The sequence below is a fragment of the Mirounga leonina genome, unplaced genomic scaffold, assembly GCF_011800145.1.
Source record: "Mirounga leonina isolate KUSES-001 unplaced genomic scaffold, KU_Mleo_1.0 Mir_454, whole genome shotgun sequence".
Taxonomy (NCBI): domain Eukaryota; kingdom Metazoa; phylum Chordata; class Mammalia; order Carnivora; family Phocidae; genus Mirounga; species Mirounga leonina.
In genome coordinates, this window is record NW_023270763.1 from 6,389,661 (window position 1) to 6,410,211 (window position 20,551).

The 20,551-nt window shown below is 47.0% G+C and overlaps 2 protein-coding genes across 4 annotated transcripts in view; both read left to right on the forward strand.

Moving 5' to 3' along the window:
- The first annotated feature begins 331 nt into the window (after window positions 1-331).
- TMEM225B (transmembrane protein 225B) overlaps window positions 332-20,551 on the forward strand; it is a 30,906-nt gene continuing 10,686 nt past the window's right edge. For all 3 annotated transcript variants that reach the window (XM_034988450.1, XM_034988451.1, XM_034988452.1), the window contains exons 1-4: window positions 332-985; window positions 1,241-1,406; window positions 18,489-18,621; window positions 20,314-20,392. In XM_034988450.1, the coding sequence (XP_034844341.1) occupies window positions 20,381-20,392 (12 nt within the window). In that variant the 5' untranslated portion in view covers window positions 332-985; window positions 1,241-1,406; window positions 18,489-18,621; window positions 20,314-20,380. The remainder of the gene's footprint in view (window positions 986-1,240; window positions 1,407-18,488; window positions 18,622-20,313; window positions 20,393-20,551) is intronic.
- ZNF3 (zinc finger protein 3) lies at window positions 4,562-11,586 on the forward strand. The gene is given in 3 exon segments (XM_034988449.1): window positions 4,562-4,579; window positions 10,395-10,906; window positions 10,908-11,586. Coding segments are annotated over 2 exon segments (786 nt in total). The 5' UTR covers window positions 4,562-4,579; window positions 10,395-10,472; the 3' UTR covers window positions 11,260-11,586.

Here is a 20,551-nt window from a genome sequence, read left to right on the forward strand (position 1 = left end):
TACAACTTGGGCATAATGACAGTATCTGTCTTTTTCTTTCCCACACTTGATCCTATTACAAATCTCCACCTGGTCTAACCTTTGTCCTCCCCCCAGGTGCAGTTTGACTCCAAGCTCTGGTTTGAACTGGCCAGCGTTCTAAAGGCTGCCTTTACTTGCTCACTGAGTCTGCAGTTTTTGGCACCTACAATTTTGAAAAAGAATGAACTTAATGAGATTGTTGTGAAAATTAATGAGATAATGCCAGTTTACTCCAAAACTGGTAACTTTCTGAGTTTAGCAGGAACCCCTCCCACCCCCCCATCACGAACAACTCATTTCCCTAACATTTTTCCTGCTTCAACGTATCAAAGCTATCTCTGGCAAACTCGTCCAGGCACAGTAGAGTGTTTGAAATCTTGACCCTATTTCTAAGGCTTTTCTTCCTCTTTTAGCCCATTGGTACCAATGTGACTCCTGCTTACTTACATACTCAGGCACAATTGGGAGGCAATGGAGTAATGGAGCGGAAACACCAGTCGGGTTGAAGCAACCTAGGGAGAGGACAGGCTGGACTGTAGGCATAGATAAGGGATTCGGGTCCAGCAGAGTCATCCCCGCTTTGTGGTTTGCAAGGAGGGAGGTGGGGATGGGTGGTAAAACGGCAGGGGTCAAGGGAGGCGGCAAATGAGGTGCACAGGGGACAGTGCGGGTGAGAAAGAAGGGAACAACCAATTTAGATCCCAGGTCCACGTGGGCGATGAAGGGCAGATAGAGAAATCTAGCCCCATCCTCCCTCAATGCCTCCTTGGGTAAGGACGAACGCCAAAGGGGGCGCCATCCCAACGCGGTTCTGGGCCCAGCTCCCCAGCCGCCCTGCAGAACCCGCGATCGAGAGGAGACCTCCGAGCTGCCTAGACGGGACCCGGAAGTGCGCGCCGGGGAGCCCGAGTTTCCAGTCGGGCCCGGGGACCGAGGGCGCCGCCGCTGCGGGGCGGCTGCGCGAGTGAGTATCAGGGCCCCGGACTGGGGGCTGCGGGTCCGCCCTCCGCGGCGGAGAGGAGCGCGGGCTGAGACGGGGGTGGGCGGTGGGGGGCTCGGGCCGAGGGGGCGCCGGGGCGTGGGGCTGGCGCCGCAGGCCTGACCGCGCCCCCGCGCCGGGGCCCACCCAGCCCGGGGACAGTGAGTGGGAGCCTCTCCTGGAAAAGCTTCCCTTGCCGTTTCCCCCACATCTGCCCTCCTCTCCCTCCCTCTCCCGCAGCGACTGCCCGTCCGTGGTGCCGCGCTCTGAAGAAGTTTTAGAGGAGGTCTTGTCTTTGGGAGCCCCAGCCCTGGGGGTTGGATCCAGCCCATGGAGAAGCCGCCTGAGCAGATAACCCCGGAGTCCCTGTCCCCATCCTCCAAGCAGGAGCCCCGAAAGAGCAAGGGTGAGGAGCTGACCTAGCTGGCTTTCTTTGTCTAAACTTTGTCCTTCCAGCCGCGCGGCCTCGGATCAGATGGACACGACTAACTTTACACTTAGAATTGTCCTGGTGAAAAACTACTTTTTTTTTTTTGCCCCAAGGCTCTCTTACATGTAAATAAAGCCTGTAACCAACGTTTCCTCTCGACTGTGTGGAGCAGACCTGCAGCACGGTAGTATCCTAGCACTAAGTCTAGGAGGATCTGTCATTCCAGCACCTGCCAACTTGCTTGGCCTTTGGAGAAGCTCAGTGAATGTGTGAATAAATAAATGAATGAACTCAGCCAAGAATGTCCCGTACCTCAAGTGCCAGGAAAAGAGCGGGCTCCTCCACTCATCCTGCCCAAGCTCTCCTTCATCCTTAGGGAGGATACATTTACCACCCCAGGTATAAACTCCAAGCTGGTGCCTTGCCTGTGAAGTACAGTAGATAAGCCAGCCACCTGCTGATGGAAAATGAGGTTAAACTATTAGTATCAACGTTTTTTCCTTAGGTATCAGCATTTTTGTTTCAGTCTGCCATCCCACCATTATGTATGTCTGGCCCCTAAAAAAATGGACTTGGCTTATTTAATTGGGTGACAAAGGCTTAGATAATCCACATCATGGACTCTGAGATGGCTTCTATTTGGGGAGATTTTCTTTTACACATTTATGTGTAAAAACCATGTTTTCAGACTAATTTTTGACTTGACAGGTATTTATTGAGCTGTTAGTATGAGGTGTTGAGACTAAGTTGAAAGAAAACCTAACCCCTACTCACCCAAAACTTAAGAGTTGAGTTGGAATAGTTACCTGTGAGAGGCTATGGACAGTAAACTATGTAGAAGTTTACAAGAGGAGATCCCTGTGAACTGGGTTTTGGCCCAGGAAGTCTTAGAAAGTCACAAGTTTGGCCTTGAAAGAATTTAGAGTAAGAAAGGAATCAAGTTGGCCTTTCTTTCTTTCAACAATACTATTGTTATATTTATTTAGAGAGAGCGAGTGAGCCAGTGGAGGGGCAGAGGGAGAGGGAGAGAATCCTAAGCAGGCTCCCTGCCCAGCGAGGAACCCGGCATGGGGCTCGATCTCATGACCCTGAGATCATGACCTGAGCTGAAATCAAGAGTCAGACGCTTATCTGACCAAGCCACCCAGGTGCCCCAGAAAGGAGTCAAGTTTTGGGCGCCTGGGTGGCTCAGTTGGTTAAGCGACTGCCTTCGGCTCGGGTCATGATCCCAGGGTCCTGGGATCGAGTCCCACATCGGGCTCTCGGCTCAGCAGGAAGCCTGCTTCTCCCTCTCCCACTCCCCCTGCTTGTGTTCCTGCTCTCGCTGTCTCTGTCAAATAAATAAATAAAAATCTAAAAAAAAAAGAAAAGAAAGGAGTCAAGTTTTAAATGAGAGGGGATAGATGCTTACCATAGGCTCCCAGTTGCTAGTCTTTCTAAAAGGCCAAGTGCCTGTACTCACCTTCCTAAAACACTCACTCACTCATGTTGGTTCACAGTGCCCACTGCATTCAGCCCAGACTCCATAACCTGGCATCCAGGGTCCTCGGCAGTGTGGCCTCAACCCACCTTGAAAGTCGTTCCTTCGTGTGCCCCAAAACAAACCAGCAAGACTGGTGTGTCTGCACAAAGTAATGCCAAAGACCCTGCACTCTCCACCGTTGTGTCTTTGTGTCCTTTTTCTCATACATTACTGTCCCCTATATTCTCTGCCTATCCAAACACTACACATCCCAGCATCCTGCACAGGGCAGTCTCCTAGGTGAAATTTCTGAAACAGACTTGGACTGTGAGGAAGGAAACAAACAGATGCAAGAGACATTTACACGAAAACCTGAGGACTTGGTGGTTGATTGAGCATTAGGGGGAAATTGGGTACGATCGCCCTTGTTCCCTTCACTGTCATACCTCTTAAAAAAAAAAATCACTAGTTGCTATTGCTTTTGTAACGCAGGGCACCGCTTCTGCTCCATCAGAACTGATGATATCCAAGTTGCCAATGGCTTAGCTAATGAAGCCACTGGACACATTTTTTTCAGCTTTAATTTTTTGACCCCTTCCTATTTTTTGTCGATGTGATCACTCTTCCTCGCACCTCTTGTTCTTTGGTTTTGGAAGCACCGTTTTCTTCTGGTCTTCCTCTTGCCTTCTCTGGGCCTTCCCCACTCCTGTTTCTCCATCTGTTTTTAAACATTAATTTTTCCCCAAGACCGTTCTTAACCCTCTTTTTTTCACTCCTGTGGGTGATCCTATCCCCTTCCAGGACTTCTCTTAACCGCTATCTGCTGCTCTTGCTGCCTTCTGGGTCCTGAAAACTAGATGTTCATGGGTGTACCTCGGAGCTCCTTGTTTTCTGTCAGGCCCACACCTCCCTACCTTCCAGTGACTGCCTTGGTTAATTTTATTTTTTTAATTTTTATTTTTTTAAAAGATTTTATTTATTTATTTGACAGAGAGAGACACAGCGAGAGAGGGAACACAAGCAGGGGGAGTAGGAGTGGGAGAAGCAGGCTTCCCCGCAGAGCAGGGAGCCCGATGCGGGGCTCGATCCCAGGACTCTGGAATCATGACCTGAGCCGAAGGCAGACACTTAATGACTGAGCCACCCAGGCGCCCCTGCCTTGGTTAATTTTAGTGACTGATTTTCCCAAGCTAGAAAACTTGGATTTGTACTGTACTATTCTCCTTCCCTCCGTATTCAGTCAGCCACCAAATCTGTCAGTTTCTCTTCAGAGAGGCCTGATTCTGTTGCCTGTGATTGCCATTTCCTCATTTTAGACCCATTCTAGTTTTCTTGGGTTGTTGACACATCCCTATGCTATTGGTCATGTACCCTACTCTAGGCTATCCTCCATTCTGCTGCCAGAATGAATTTCCCTAGGAACAAATTTGATCATGTCAGTCTCTGTCCAAAGCCCTGGGTGTGGTATATATGCCTCTTCATATCTGGCTCTGCTCTATTTTTCTTTTTCTTTCTTTTTTTTTTGAGAGAACTAGAAAGCGTGAGCAGAGGCAGGGGCAGAGGGAGAGAATCCGAAGCAGACTCCATGCTCAGCGAAGAGCCCGATGTGGGGCTCAATCTCAGGACCCCAAGATCATGACCTGAGCCGAAATCGAGAGTCGGACACTCGACTGATTTAGCCACCCAGGTGCCCCGTCTGGCTGTACTCTATTTTTTTCTGCTATATCTCCTGCTGCCTGCCCACATGGGGCATACATTTCACTCACATGGAGTTTTTGTTTTTGTGTGTGTTTGTTTGTTTGTTTCCTATTCCTTGAACTTAGTGTTCCCTTCTATGTTGCTGAGCCTTAGCAAATGTGATTACTTTTGTCCGGAATACTCTTCACTTTGTTGATCCTGATCATAGTTCAAGATCCAGCTCAACATCATTCTCTGAGGCTACCATCTCCAGTCACCTAGGTAGGGGTTGTCCTTCCTAATTGCGCTTTGAAGCACCATTATAATCCCTCCACCGGTATCTGGCACGTAGTAGGTGGTATGTACGTTTCCTAATTGGTTAAATCAAACAGGGAGTGTATTTGTCTCCTAGGGCTTCTGTAACGAATTAGCACAGCTTCATAGCTTAATACAGCGGAACTGTATTCTCTCGGTTTTGGAAGCTAGAAGTCCACGAGGGCTGTGCTACCTCTGAAACCTCTAGGGAAGAATCCCTCCTTGGCTGTTGCCAGCTTCTGGTGGTCCCCAGCAATCCTTGGTGCTCCTTGGCTTAAGGCTGCATCACTTAGTCAGTGTCTCCATTGTCACGTGGCCTTCTTTCCTGTGTGTTTCCATGTCTGAATCTTCCTCTCCTTTCTCTTATATAGATGGCAGTCATTGGATTTAGGACCCACCCTAATCCATTATGACCTCGTCTTAACTCTGCGAAGACTCTGCTTCCAAACGAGGTCATATTCTGAGGTTCCAGGTGGACATGAATTAGTGGGGGTGGGGCAGGGAAACGACACTGTTGGACCCAGTACAATAAGTATTGCTCATTTCTTCTGCTGTTAGAAGTAAATATACTTGGGATCCCACGGCTTTGTAGTTAAACAAACTTGAAGAACTGCATAGATTTTTTTACCCCTTCCCTTTAAATTAGAAGCAGATCAGCGAGGAAACTTTTTTTTAAACCTTTGTCCACAGGAACACATTTGCTTTGCTTATTTCAGGGGGCAACTGCTCTCTTCTTGGGCTGCTCGAGCTCTGTCTCAGAGCAGCCACTGTCTGCTGAGGCATTCCAGAGGGTCCTGCTCTCTACCAGAGTTTGAATCCACGTTTTTGGTATTTTTTCTCTAAGTGGCTCTGACCCATGAGGAGATATACCTCTCTGAATTCTATTTGAGCCTCAGTCCTGAAGACTTTTTATAAATGGTCTATTTGGGACCCTCAGTGACTTACAGATTCTTCTCTTGATTGCTGGGAAATAATCAGGAGTATTTTGAAGTACTGAATGTGCGCAGGGTTCTTTACATAGCACTGGGCTTGGAGACAAAGAAATGGAAGACATCTTTTAAAATAGAGATGCTTTCAGCATAAATTGAAGGGAACACACACACAACTAAAAATACTTTTGAGGAGAGGCCCAAAGACAATGTGGTTAAATGCCATGAAGGAGACAGGAAGCGAATGCTTTAGAGATTTAAAGGAGAGCTTACTTCCAGCTGGGATTAGAGTGGGGTTAGGTTTCAGGAAGGAGGCTGCCTTGAGCTGGGTCTGGAAGGTTGAATAGGATTTTGATAGGTGGAAGAGAAGTACATGTATGGGGATATACATGTTCAGGAAACTGTTCACATTGACTGGAGTATAGAGAAGATGTGATAGAAGATGAGTCTGTGAGGCAGAGTGGAGTAAGACTGTGCGAAAGGAATGCCAGGCAAAGAGCTTAGCTTTTGTTTGGCAGATATTGAAGTATGTTATGTTAGCTTTTCTTAATAGGCGGCTAGCCGGTGAGCGTTGTATATCAAGGGAGAGAATCTGATTTGTTGAGTGTGGTATGGGAGGTGAGGTGATTAGGATCTGACTTTAGGACGTTCCTAGTGATAATAGGAAGGTAGGGACAAAAACCAAGAAGTGTGTTGTAGGTAGAAGCAATAGTACTTGTTTACTGGGTGGATGTGGGGGCAGAGAAAGGAGTCACTGCTCGTTGTCACCCCTTCCTTTTTTATTTTGAAAAATGCTAAAGCTACCGGAGAGTTGCAAGAACAGTATAACAAATACTCATATGCCAGAAGGAGGAGCACGTTTGAGACATACTGATCTCAAGAGACTGGTATGAGAGCCATGTAGAAATGTCTTTTTAGATTACTGAAGATGCTGTAGCCTGTTATAAATATCGCCCATTTCAGGAGATGGGGACACAATCCCTCCAGCTACTCAACCCAGAGAGAAAACTTTATTCTCTCATATTCATACCCATCAATCAGTAATCTTATCCACACGACCATCAACATTTTTTTCCAGAATCCCAGTACTTCTTACCACCTCTGCCACCATCTTGGTCCAGGGTGCTATCATCCCTCACCTGGATTATTGCAGTAGCCTCCTGGCTGGTTGTCCTGCCTCTGCCATTGTCTCCCTATTGTCTCTTCCCAACATAGCCGGCAGCATGATCCTGTTAAAATGTCAGGTTTTGTCTTCCTCTGGTCATAAGCCTCCCATAGCTTCCTATCTCACTCAGTAAAAGCATACCTCTTACAGTAGCCTATCGGGTCCTGTGTTCTCTGAAAATGAGGTCTCTGACCTCATTTCTTACTATTCTTCCCCTTGCTCATTGCGTTCCAGTCATACTTGCCTCTTTGAACACCTAGGGCCTTTGCACTTGCTAATTCTTCTGTGTGTAATGCTCTTTCCCAGAAACCTTATCTCCTTCAAGTCTTTGCTTCAGTGTCATTTTCTTAGTCCTTCTTTGACCATGGGGTGTAAAATCACAACCCTTCTGCCCACCCCCTCCCTCTGACACTCTATGCTTCTTCCTTGCCTTTGTCTCTGTACCACTGTGTCAGCTAGTAGAATGTAATTTACGAGGTTTCTTGTCCAGCTCCCTTACTATAATGGAAGATCTTAGAGGGTGGAGTTTTTGCCTGTTTACCCCCTGATGTATCTCAGCACCTGGAACTGTATCTGGCATGTTGTTGGTGCTCAGTAAGATAAATGTGAATGAGTCAAGTGTCACAGGACTGGTAAAGAGAAGGATTCAAGAGTTACAGGAGAAGGATCACCTTAAGCTTAATGGAGAAAGTGATACTGAACAGGGCCTGAGAGCGGTAGGATTTACATTCTTGAAGATGTCAGGCAGGCTGTCAGTTCTCTGTCAGTGGGCCTATAAAAGGCCCGTCCTCTAGAACACTTAAGCCTTCAGAAGTTGGGAGAGAACAAATAGCATGGTCCAACAGAAAGGAGAAGAGGCTTCATGTAAGGGAGGAGATGGGAATGAGGCTGGAAAGACGGGCCAGGTCAGAAAAATGTAGAAGAAACCTTCGTTTTAGTATTTGCTCAAGCCAACCACAGAAGACATGTCTCCTGCTTCATAAATTATTCCAAATCCAAGTCCAAATGGAGGCATTCCCAGGCTATGGATCTTTCAATTTTTTTTAAAGATTTTATTTATTTTAGAGAAGAGAGAGCAGGGGGAGGGGCAGAGGGAGAGAGAGAATAGCAGACTCCAAGCTGAGTGTAGAACCCGACGGAGGGCTCAGTCTCACGACCCCGAGATCATGACCTGAACTGAAACCAAGAGTTGGAAGCTTAACTGACTGTGCCACCCAGGTGCCCCTGATCTTTTACTTTCTGAAGGGCTTCTAAGTTTAGGTGCCCCCAGGCTTGGGGGACAGATGTGGCAGATTTAGGAAGCTCTTGAGTTGTGCTGTCCAGTAGGGTAGCACCAGCCACATGCATTAATTAAATTGAAATTAATTAAATACAATTAAAAGTTCAGCTGCTCAGTTACACTGGCCACATTTCCAGTGCTCAGTAGCCACATGTGGTCATTGGCTACTGTATTGGATAGTGCAGATGTGGACCAGCTGTATAACCACAGAAAGTACTGTCGGACTGTGCATAGTGAGTGACTCGAATTTATAGTACCAGTTCATTGTGGTATCTTGCTAAAAAGAATTGGCTGCCTAGCTAATATTTAGACTTGATTGATGCCTTTATCACTTTTTTTTTTAGGTACCTAACTTTTTAGACCTAGTTGGTGTTCTCCAACTGTTTGCAATTTGTGTGACATATAAGAGAAACAGTTAAACACATGTGCAAGCAGATGTAAAACACTAAGCCAGTAATCACTCACACCTGATAGAATGGTTGTCGCCTAAAAGACAAGAAGTAACACATGTTGGCAAAAATGTAAACTGGTGAACTACCAATAGAACTACGTAAGATCTGTCAATTCCACTTCTGAGTATTTATCTGAAGGAAATGAAAGCACTGTCTCAAAAGATATCTGCACCCCTGTGTTCATTGCAGCATTATGTACTGTAGCCAAGACATGGAAACAGCCTAAGTGTCCATCGATGGATGAGTGGATAAAGCAGATGTGGTGTACATACAAATATACGTGAATATACACAGTGGAATGTTGTACAGCTGTAAAAAGAAGGAAATCCTGCCATTTTCGACAACACGGATGGACCTTGAGGGCATTACACTAAGTGAAATAAATCAGACAAAGACAAATACTGTGTGATCTCACTTATATGTGGAATCAAAAAAAAAAAAAAAAAGGCAACTCAGGCACAGAAAACAGACTGGTGGTTGCCAGACATGGGGGGGTGGGAGTGGGGGAATTGGATGAAGGGGGTCAAAATGTAGAAACTTCCAGTTATAAGATAAATAATGTACAACCTGGCAATTATAGCTGATAATGCCGTATTGTGTGTTTGAAAGTTACTAAGAGAGAAGATCTTAAAAATTCTTATCACAAGGAAAAAATTATTAAAAACACAATATCTAAACTGAACATACAGAGGATGAGGACATATTTAGAGGTGGAGAACAGGTGTAAATATGGTTCTGTGATAAGATATCACAGACGATTATTAAATTCCTTAAAGAAAATGACCATTGACAAATAAAATCAAGGCTGTTTATTGTGTTAGGCTTTCACTGCTGCTGGAAATGCTGCATTGGCTATTTCTCAGCAGCCCCTCCTTTCATAAAGATCCCTCTTAGCAGAGGGCCTACTTTCTCTAATAATATCATTGCAAAACAATCTCTCTAGCATTAGTAAGCCGTATTTCAGTTAAGAGGAGAAATATATTAAACAGGAGATGTTTTCTATCCTGTCTCCCTTGAATGCAGGGTACAGGATTTGTTTTTGTATATTCTGTTAGAGTCAAAATCGACTTGGGAATATTTCTCTGTACCCTGTGCTTCATATTGTAAATAACTTTTCCTCCTCCCCCCTCTTCCTTTATCAAATCTTCCCCACTTGCAGTATTTCCAAAAGATGCATATGAGGTGTGAGTGTGTCTGTGGTCACGAGTGAGCATGTGAACATCTGAGTGTAGAGAGAGATACTCTGGTGAGGAAGGTGTTGGTCTCTGATTACATGAAGGGAGTCTTCTCTGTTACCTCAGGGATGGTCATGTGGCCAGGGTGCTATGTGGGCAGAACCTCTGGGGGGAGGTTCTCCTCTTTATTCAGTCCCTGCCCCTCCCCACACATAGCCCCCAGCATCTCCCTTCTAAAGTTCTGAGATGACTCCACTTCCCTCAAACTCTGCTTCCCTTTTCTGCTAATCCCAGTATGTCTGTCTGGTTAGCCACTTCATATATAAACCTGAATTTTAGTTTCCCCACCACTTTCTCCAAATCTGTTCAACTTGTATCCGTCTTTTCCCTATATTGCAAGGCCATTTTTCATACTTTTTTGAACCAAATACTTCCGGGATACTCTGATCATCCTGTTCCCCACCAGGAGTTTTTCTTGTTACATTTTACCTTTTTTATATTTTCTGTCAGATGGTGAGACCTGGACTGAGGATCAATTAATTATAAAGCAGAAAACTCTTGAAGTAGGGCTGCGACTACACGAAGGAGATGAATGTGAACAAAACAAAAGGGGCTCTGAATATGGACAAAGCTTTCATAACAGCACAAACTCTATCCAACAGCCACAAATTCTTAATTAAAGAGAAATCCCAAATGTGTAATATTTGTGGAAAATTACTCAGATGGAACTCATACCTTATTCAGCATGAAAGGATCTATACACAAGAGAAACCTTATGAGTGTCATGAATGTGGAAAAGCTTTTGGCCATAGTTCGAACCTTATTCAGCATCAAAGAATACATACTGAAGAGAAACGCTATGAATGTAGTCACTGTGGGAAAACCTTCCAGCACAGCTCACATCTTATCCAGCATCAGATAATTCATACAGGAGAGCTGCCTTATATGTGTAATGAATGTGGGAAAGCTTTTGGTCGGAGCTCAAGTCTTGTTCGACACCAGAGAATCCACATGAGGGAGAAACTCTGCGTGTAGCGAGTGTGGGAAGGCCTTCAGCCAGAGCTCAAATCTAATAGAACACCAGCGAGTTCACACCAAAGAGAGACCATATGAGGGCAATGACTGTGGGGAAACTTAGAGTCGTAACTCGCACCTCATTGAACACCAGAGAGCCCACACAGGGGAGACTCCTTATGATTGCAGCGAGTGTGGGAAATCTTTTAGTAGGAGTTCACTTCTTATTAAACACCACAGGATTCACTCTGGAGAGAGACCCTGTGAATGTTGTGAATGTGGGAAGGCCTTCAGTCGGAACTCTCACCTTATTCAGCACCAGAAAACTCACACTGGAGTAAAGGCTTCTGAATACAAATAATGTGGGAAAACCTTCAAGTACAGTTCATACCTTTCCAATCATCTGGGAATCCACACAAGAGAGAAACTGAATGAAATGAAGGTGGTAGAGCCTTTGGTCAGAGTTCAGCTCTGATTGAATGTCAGAGAGCTTGCAATTGGGGAGAAACCCTTTGGGTTTTGTGAGGGTGGACGGCCTTCAGTGCTGGTTCAACTCTTATTAAAACCTGAAAATCCAGATAGTAGACAAATCTCATCGGTGTGTTCAATGCACAAAAACCTTTAGATGGGGCGCCTGGGTGGCTCAGATGGTTAAGCGTCTGCCTTCGGCTCAGGTCATGATCCCAGGGTCCTGGGATCGAGTCCCACATCGGGCTCCCTGCTCCTTGGGAGCCTGTTTCTCCCTCTGCTTCTCTCTCTCTTGCTCTCTCTCTGTCTCTCGTGAATAAATAAATAAAATCTTTAAAAAAAAAAACAAACCTTTAGATGGAGTTTCAGCATCAGCAGATTCACTTTGGAGGAGAGTGTGTCAGAGAGGGGCATGAAAGGGACAGAATGCAGCATGACCAAGGTGATGGCTAAGCAGAACCTTCAGTTAGCACTATTGCTTATTTGATGTTGAAGATCTGCATCAGAGGGAGATTCTGTGGTTTGCTTTCCAAATCTTCATAGTTGTCCTCTGAAAATGGAATGAGTTAAGTCCATCCCGGGGAAGAAAGAATCAGGGAATTCTGGATTCAGACTTGTAGGTCAAGAAAGCATCAGGGTGACCTTTGAACCCAGTAACTCTGCTTCTATCTCATCTATTCCATTTGTTGTAACTATTAATGGAAGTGGCTCTTGGGTCTTAGACCAGCATTTCGCCCCTCAGTGTTCTGCAGACTATTGAATCTTTTTGTTTTATATGACATAAATGAACTTAATAAACGGGCAGATTTTCTAGACCAAACAGTTTCTCAGTATGACATGTTACGGGCTTTGTTATGTGTCAACTAGGCTGAACTGCATTTGCCGTAATTCCCTTTCCTGTATTTTTTGGTTCTTGTGGCCTAGAGGGAGATTCTTAGGAGACCAGGAGGGCGGAAGAAGAGCAGCAGTTACTATATTTTGTGGCTCATTCATGTTGTTGCTAATCTGCTCACTCTGCTCACTAGGGAGACACAGCAGCTGGGCCTGCAACTGGTCTACCTTCCCCTGGATCCTCCTCTGCCTTTGCTGGGCTGTGTGTGTGTGTGTGTGTGTCCTCGTAGTTTTACTTCTCTGATTGAATCCTAGTCAAACGCATGCTTACTCTTCTTGTAACAAGTACACAGTTATTTTAAGTTGAGATAGAGAGAAATGGTTAATTTCTGGCTGTTTTTGGAAAAAAAAAAAAACCTCAATGATTTTTAAGATTTCCTTTGAGAAAAAGCCACAGTTCAAACTCCTTTATAAGAAAAATTACATCATCACCCGAGGCAGAGCTTCATTACTGTGTAATTGTCGAGGAAAACGTTGAATAGCAAAGCAGTTGAATAGTGTGCTACATGATGGATAAAACTTTTTAAAAGATTTTTTATTTTGGGGGCGCCTGGGTGGCTCAGTTGGTTAAGCGACTGCCTTCGGCTCAGGTCATGATCCTGGAGTCCCGGGATTGAGTCCCGCATCGGGCTCCCTGCTCGGCGGGGAGTCTGCTTCTCCCTCTGACCCTCCCCCCTCTCATGGTCTCTATCTCATTCTCTCAAATAAATAAATAAATAAAATCTTTAAAAAAAAAAAAAAGATTTTTTTATTTTTAAGAAATCTCTACACCCAGTGTGGGGTTCAAACTCACGACTCCAAGATCAAGAATCACACGCTCCACCAGCTAGCTGAGCCAGATAGGCACCCCCATAAAATTAAAAAAAAGAAAAACACCAAACTTTTGAGCACCCATTTACTATGAATATTTTAATCATTAAAAGACATTCCAAAAGTACCTCTACTGGGTAGTATATTGTTAGATCAGGTATCTGAGAGAAATTCCTACTTTGTTGTAAATGCACTTTTTTTGCCTTTTTTTTTTTTTTTTAAACGCAGGGGTCAAACTCATGACCCTGAGATCAAGACCTGAGCTGAGATCAAGAGTCGGATGCTTAACTGACTGAGCTACCAAGGATCCCCAAGTAAAGGGTTATTTTTGGTTACAAAAAAAAAGATTATTTTTCCTCCAGTTAGTTTGGGTTAACGATTATCTAAAATATCAGTGAAAATTATACTTACAATGTGGACTCTTAAAGTTGAAAATTGCCTGTCCCGTAGCCCCCAAGCCTGGTCTGGTGCTGTGCACACAGTAGGTATTGAGTAGATGGCTCTGGAATGAATCTGTTTACTAGACACGAAAATCTTGTCTCAGATCTCCTGTCTGCACTCCTCTACTTTTCTCCCTCTGTAATCGATAGGTGATTATCAGCACTCACTGAGGGTCACCTTGCTCTAAGGACCGCCTTGCCATCTGGACGTCCCAAGTATGGACTCGCACTCTGTGAGGTCGGGTCTGAGCTCTGAGCCAGCGTGCCTGCTTACTCCACTCGACACACAACCCTCCTTGAGTCCCTCTCCACTCCCTTCACCACAGAAAGGGCCCTTTCCTTCTGTGGGGTCTTGAGAGGCTTCAGAGATGAGGCAGGCTTGACGAGTTGGGGTTGAAGGCTAGGCGGGATTCTGATTGGCAGAGAATAGCAGGGAGGGGCCTGTGTGCGGAGAAGGCAAGTGTGTGAGGTCACATGCCAGGCTCCAAAGGCAGAGGTGTCTGTGGAGACCAGGAAAGGGGAGAAAAGAGTTTGTCTAGCAGCATCAAAGGCACCGAAGCTGGGGTGTGTTGGATTTGGGGAGATGCCTGGCTGGCTCAGTCAGTAGAGCATGTGACTCTTGATCTCGGGGTTGTAAGTTCGAGCCCTGTGTTGGGTATAGAGATTAAGTAAAGAAATAAAATGTTTAAAAATAAAACAACCCACTGAAGTGGGGCTCTGGTTCTTTGGGCACAAGTATTACTAGTGGCCAGACAATTGACCAAGCTCTTAGATCTCAGGTAAACACAAGGGCAACCACTCAGCCCAGCTGTTGGCCAGGCCTTTCTCAGTCTTAGTACTGAAAGTCCCACGTCAGGAAATACTCAGTCCTGTGCAAACCAGGATGGCTGGTCACCTGACCCCATAGTAACCCCACCTCCCTGCCCCCTCATGGCTCCTAGCTGCAACAGGACCCAGTAGTGCAGGAATTCCTAACTTAGGTTGCATACTGGAATCACCTGGGGAGCTTTCAAAGTACTAATGCCTCAGTCCCAATCTCAGAGATTTTATGGTGTGGAGTCTGGCCTGGATATTGGGATTTTGCAAGTTCCCAGGTAATTCTAATGTGCACCCAAGGTTGAGAACCTATAAAATATACAGGTGCTGAGAGAAAGACACAAAAAGACCGCATAGGATCTGTGGCATAGTCACTAAGGGCTAGCAAGAGGAAGGCGCTGGGAGTGGGGATTGCATCAGGGGCCCTATGCGAAAGTGGAGAGAGGGTGTCCCAGGTGGAAGGAGCTGTGGGAGGGGGCCAGCTATTGGATTCCCTGCGGGTAAGCTCGGTCTCGGGGTAGGTGGGGAGCAGGCACCTGCTCACTTCCCAGTTCTGTTACCTGGTAAAACTACAGTTTGGGTGACTTGGATTTTCCCTTTGGAGCTCTGGCCCAAGGAAGCACAGAGCCTAGGGGAAGTCAGAGCCCCAGCTCATGGGGACTCCACCCCATTTTCCAGCAGGCAGTTACTCTTCCCTTGCCTGCCTCTACCCTGGACCTGGGAAAATATGAAAATGCTTCCAGAGGAGGCTATAACCTAAACCTGTGCACACATTCTAAAATTTGCAGTCCTAGTCGGGGCTGGCCTGGTAGTCCCTAGCCACACTGTGTACACAGCCTTGGGACCCCTGAGTGAGAGGCATTTCCTGTGCTCTGCTTAAAGAGGTAGGAGTCTTTGCGCAAAGGGATGATAGGAGGAGGAAGAGGAATTTGGGCATTGGCACCCAAACGTGACTGCTTTAATCTCACCTCTCATAGAATAAAATTCTACAAGACCCTTCACGTCCCTGCTCTGCCCATTGATTTCTTCAGTCCTCTTGGGGCTACTCCTTCCAATCATTTTAAAATTCATTGTGTCCTTGAACACAGTATTTTTCAAATGTAGGTAAAAACAACTAGTGGGTCATGAGATTAATTTATCATAGGGGTGCCTGGGTGGCTCAGTCCTTAAGCGTCTGCCTTTGGCTTAGGTCATGATCCCAGGGTCCTGGGATCGAGCCCCGCATCGGGCTCCCTGCTCAGCAGGGGGCCTGCTTCTCCCTCTCCCACTCCCCCTGCTTGTGTTCCCTCTCTCGCTGTGTCTCTCTCTGTCAAATAAATAAATAAAATCTTTAAAAAAAAAAAAAGATGAATTTATCATAGTGAGTTGCAACCAGCACTGAGGGTAAAAGAAAAAAATAGGCAGGACCAGAGTGGGATAGGCATTATTTATGTGCATTGCACATAGCAGAGGTAAATGGGACTTTTCCGTGTGCATGTGCACACGTGTGTGTCATGTATAGTAGTTCTTGCTGTAGAGAGAGTAAAAACTTTTGCACAATGCAGTCCCCCTTTCGGGGATAAGATTCCGTCTAAATCCTGCCTCCTTGCAGGTCTTCCTTTGAACTGAATCGTACTCTGCAATCCTTGTAGCATGATATGCTTCTTTTGTGCACTGATCACGTTAAAAAAAAAAAAAAGATTTATTCAGTTACCTGTCTCTGTGCTAGATTGCAAGCTCCATGAGGGCAAGGACTGTATGCAGCAAACACCGTATCTGACATTCGAGAAAGCACTCAGATACTGTGTAGCTGAATGATACACCTGAGTTTAGGGTCCAGCTGTATGTGTGTGTGTGTGTATATATATATATATATATTTTAAAGTTTACTTATTTATTTGAGGAGAGAGTGAAAGTGAGAGAACAGGAGTGGGAAGAGAGAAGCAGACTCCCGGCTGAGCAAGGAGGCGATGTGGGGCTTGATCCCAGGACCCTGAGATCATGACCTGAGCCAAAGGCAGATGCTTAACCGTCTGAGCCACCCAGGTGCCCCTATATGTTCTTAAACAATAATTTTATCTGAGAGATTTCAATATACCAAAAAGTTGAAAAATAGTATAAATGAACACCCTATATATCCCCTACTCAGATCAATAATTACTATTGTTTTCCCATATCTGCATTCTAGCCATATACTTTTTTTCTGAATTATTTGAAAGTGAGCTTCTCTAAGAGTAAGGTTGTTTTCCTACATAATTGCAACACTATTAACATACCTAAGAAAAAGAATTCAATTCCCTAATACCATCTAAAATGCAGTCCATATTCAGACTTTTATAGCTATTTTATTTTGAATCGGGGGGAAAATAATCAAGGGTCACATTACATTTGGCTTTATGTCCCTTAGTTTCTTTCTTTCTTTCTTTTTTTTTTTTTGGTCCCTTTAGTTTCTTTTAATCTAGAGTAGTTCCTCTACTTCTTTTTTTTTTAATGACCTTGACTTTTGGAGGAGTTAAGAACAGTTATCCTTTAGTATTTTCCACAAAACTGATTTGTCTGTTTTCCTGTGGTGGTATTTAACTTCCTTCCCAACCCCTGCATTTCCTCTAAATTGGAACAAGGTTTAGTGGCTTAATTAATCATTTTTAGCAAGAATACCTCACATGTCCTGTCTCCATACTGTATCATCTCAGTAGGCAACTGACGTCAAATTATTCTACCCTAAGCAATGCTGTTTGTTCACCTGTTAAAGGTAGCGACTGCCAGATCTCTCCTATATAAAGGTGTTTTCCCTTTGCAATTAGTGAATTAGTAATTTTTAGGGATGATCAACTCTAGCACCGTGCAAATAATCTTTTCCTCTACAGGCTAATGTTTTTAGCAACCATCCATGATCTTTTGGGCAAGTTCTTAACCTGACACTCAGTTTTTTCATCTGCAATATGAGGATGATAATGCCTGTCATTTGGATTTACTATGTAATGATATCTAAAGTATTATATAACAGTGCATATGAAAATGCTGTCAGGGTCGGCTGTAATTTTCCCTTCTTCTGAGAACACCATCCCTTTTCCTTTAAGAAAGTTCTTATGTTGGTCCAGATAGGTGATCCAAATTGCTAGCTTCTCAATGACCTAATCCTAACCCCCTAAACCCTAACCCAACAGCTGACTTAACCTTTTCTGACCAGAGTGGAATGAGCATGTGACCCGAGCTGAGCTTATTAGAATGCTTCCCTGGGAAATCATGGACCAAGTAGGAGTGAGAATAGGGTGAGGAAAATATTCTTTTTCTCCAAGGCGGCTAAATATAGGGATGTGAGTCTGGAAACGGACTGTTTCCCCCATCCCCTGGAGAACGAAAGCCAACTGGGTGGAGGAGATTAAAGTTATCTGCCCCAGATCAAGGCAGAAAGTGTTCCAGGGGCATCTTCCTGGCCTAGCTCTGGTCCTGCCGGCTCAGCCAGTAGAGGCCCTCCCTGGCGAGCTTCTACAAATTGGGCCCTGAACCTGATGACAGAATCTCGGACAGTACAGGGGCCTGTCACATGCCTCTCCCAGGTGATTGGGTAAATCAGTGGTCCCTCCCACCTCATCCCTTCCTGTTGTTTTTCACTATGTCCAGGGCTAGTGGAAAGGTGGGAGGAAGTGCCAGAGATGGTACTGGCTTTTTAAAATCTTGAGTTACAGATGCATTTCCTTGGTGAGGGCAGACTCAAAGCCGGGTGGGGTGCGTGTGTGGGGTTAGGGTTAGGGTTGGGTGGGGACTGGTGGCTTATCCAGCTCCAAGTATGGCCACTCTGGCCCCTACCAGTCTCCCTAAGCTGGAGACCAGTCCTACCTCCACCCAGTGCCCTCTCTTTGAAGATTCTTCCCGCAGTTTAAAACCAGCCCGCGTGGTCAGAGGTGCCCCCAGCAGTCTTAGGGAAGCGCAGAGAAGGGGAGAGGGACGGACGATGAGGGAGGCCTGAGGGTGATCGGGCCATGCGCAGGACAGGAGCTCCGGAGGCCGCAGGAGTGGGGCCGAGGCGGGGGGGTGGGTGGGGGGTGGTGGTGGTGAGGGTCTTGGAGAAGGGGAGTGACCTGGCAGGCTCCTGAGAAGTCAGGGGGCTTCTTCCAGGTGCTTATCATTAGACCCTTTCAGCCATCCAACCGGAGGAGTTACTATTATTATTCCCGTTTCACAGATGAGAAAACTGACACCCAGGAAGGAGAAGTAACTTACCCAAGGTCACCCTGCTGGTAATGGCAGAGCTGGAATTCGAATTCAGTTCCGCCCGGCTCCCGATCGCTCCCACCCCCACCCCCTTCAGTGCACAGGTGAGCAAGGCCCGCCCCGCGAACAGCCCCGGAGGCCAGGTGCCCCTGGGCCAAGGGCCAGGTGAGCGGAGGGCGTGGCCAGAGGGCGGGTGAGTCCCTGCCAGCCTCCGCAGGGCCCCGCGGGCTCCGTGGGCAGACGGCGCATCCTCTCGCTGCGGGCCTCCAGGGCCAACGGAAGCTCAGGGCCGTGGGTCCAAGGCGCGGGCGAGGGGCTGGGCGGGTGAGGGGCTGCCCCGCCGCATGGGGGCCCTCCTGAGGGGAAGTCCTGCCCAGGAGACCCCAACGGTGCCCAAGGAGGGAGGGGAGGCCACCGGGGAGGGAGGGGTGGGGTGGCTACACGGAGAGGGGGGCGTGGAGAGGGCCCCCAACCCCCCACCTCCAGGCCACACAGAACCCTACGGGCTGTTGGGACTCACTGCGGGGTGGGGGCGGATCGTTAGATCTGGGTCCATTTTGGGGTCTGGAAAATGTCCCCGTGGTTTTGGGGCCAGAGAAGGGCCGAGGAGGCTTGTCAGCAGGAAGGATCCTCTGACCAAACCGGGGTCAGTTTGCTGCCCAAGTTGCCCCGAATCACTGGTGGGAAAGGGAATGAGGCTCCCTGCGGCCCTGACAGGTACCCCCACCATTCCAACCCAGATGTACTTTCTGTCGCCCACCTCTTTCAACCCCCAGTACAGTTCCCTGCTGACCCGGGGGCTGCGCGGGGCCTTGGGAGGGGACAGGGCTGCATCCAGGCTGCTGCAGGGTGGCTCAGGGACTCTTCCAGGGGAACCCAGACTGAGGAAGCTCCCCCAGGCCCGTGGTGGCTCCCGGCGGTCCAGGCTCCACGAGCGAGCGAGCAACTCTTTTACTTTCCTGGGTCTTTTTAAATAATAATTAAGACAGTGTGATAGTTGCTGACAGTTGTTTTTGTTTTGTTTTGAATGCTTTTTTTTTTAAAGATTTTATTTATTTGTCAGAGAGAGAACGAGCGAGCACAAGCAGGGGGAGAGGCAGGCTGAGGGAGAAGCAGACTCCCTGCTAAGCAGGGAGCCCCATGCACGACTCTATCCCAGGACCCTCGGGATCAGAGGATTAACTGACTGAGCACCCAGGCGTCCCTGTTTTGAATGCTTTTGGCAAAATAAAGTTTTGTCAATTCTACCCCTCCCCCCCATTCACTCTCCCTTTCTCACACATGCAAATGAGCATACCTAGTAGGAAGAATTCACAGGTTCCACTAAATTCCTGACTTGAGAGTCACCAAACTGAACTCCTGGCCTGAGGCCTGAAGTGAGAGGGAGGGTAACCATGTGGGATTCGGGTCCTTGCCCCAGTGCTGACCGACTATGGGATCCTGGACCAGTGGTGGGTCTTTTGTCTCCTGTTCTCCATTTCAGCAGTACAAAGGGATCTGCAGATTCCCTATTGTATTAACATGGCTAGGGTCCTTTGAGTCTGGCCTAGATCAGTGCATCCCCCAAGTTGTATATCCATGGGGCACAGTCATCCAATCCCCGTGCTAAGGGCTGTTCCAAAAGGCTGGTGAGGTCCTCCTCGCTGGAGAGCCGCGGGGTGGGGAGGGGCGGAGGAGGGGGATAACGACAGACAGGAGGTGGTGCGCTGGGGTTCACCTGGCCCTGAAGTCACCCAGGCAGGGGGGAGGAAAGCATTGTACCCAGTGACCTGTTTATATGTCTTTCTCCCCCATAGTTACCAAGAGCCTGCGAGTTCCTGTCTTTTTTTATCCCTGAATCGCTGCTGCTGGCCTGAGCTGGGCATGGGGCGTCCAGTAAGTGTGGAGGGAATGACGGACAGTGGCTGGTGGCTGGGAGGGCTGCATGTGGTTTACAGGGCCAAGCTGAGCTTTACAGGGAAGGCAGAGAATGCACCCCCAGGGAAGGAAGGCCCGCGTGGAGGCCGGACGTGCTTGGAAAGGAGACCTGTGGGC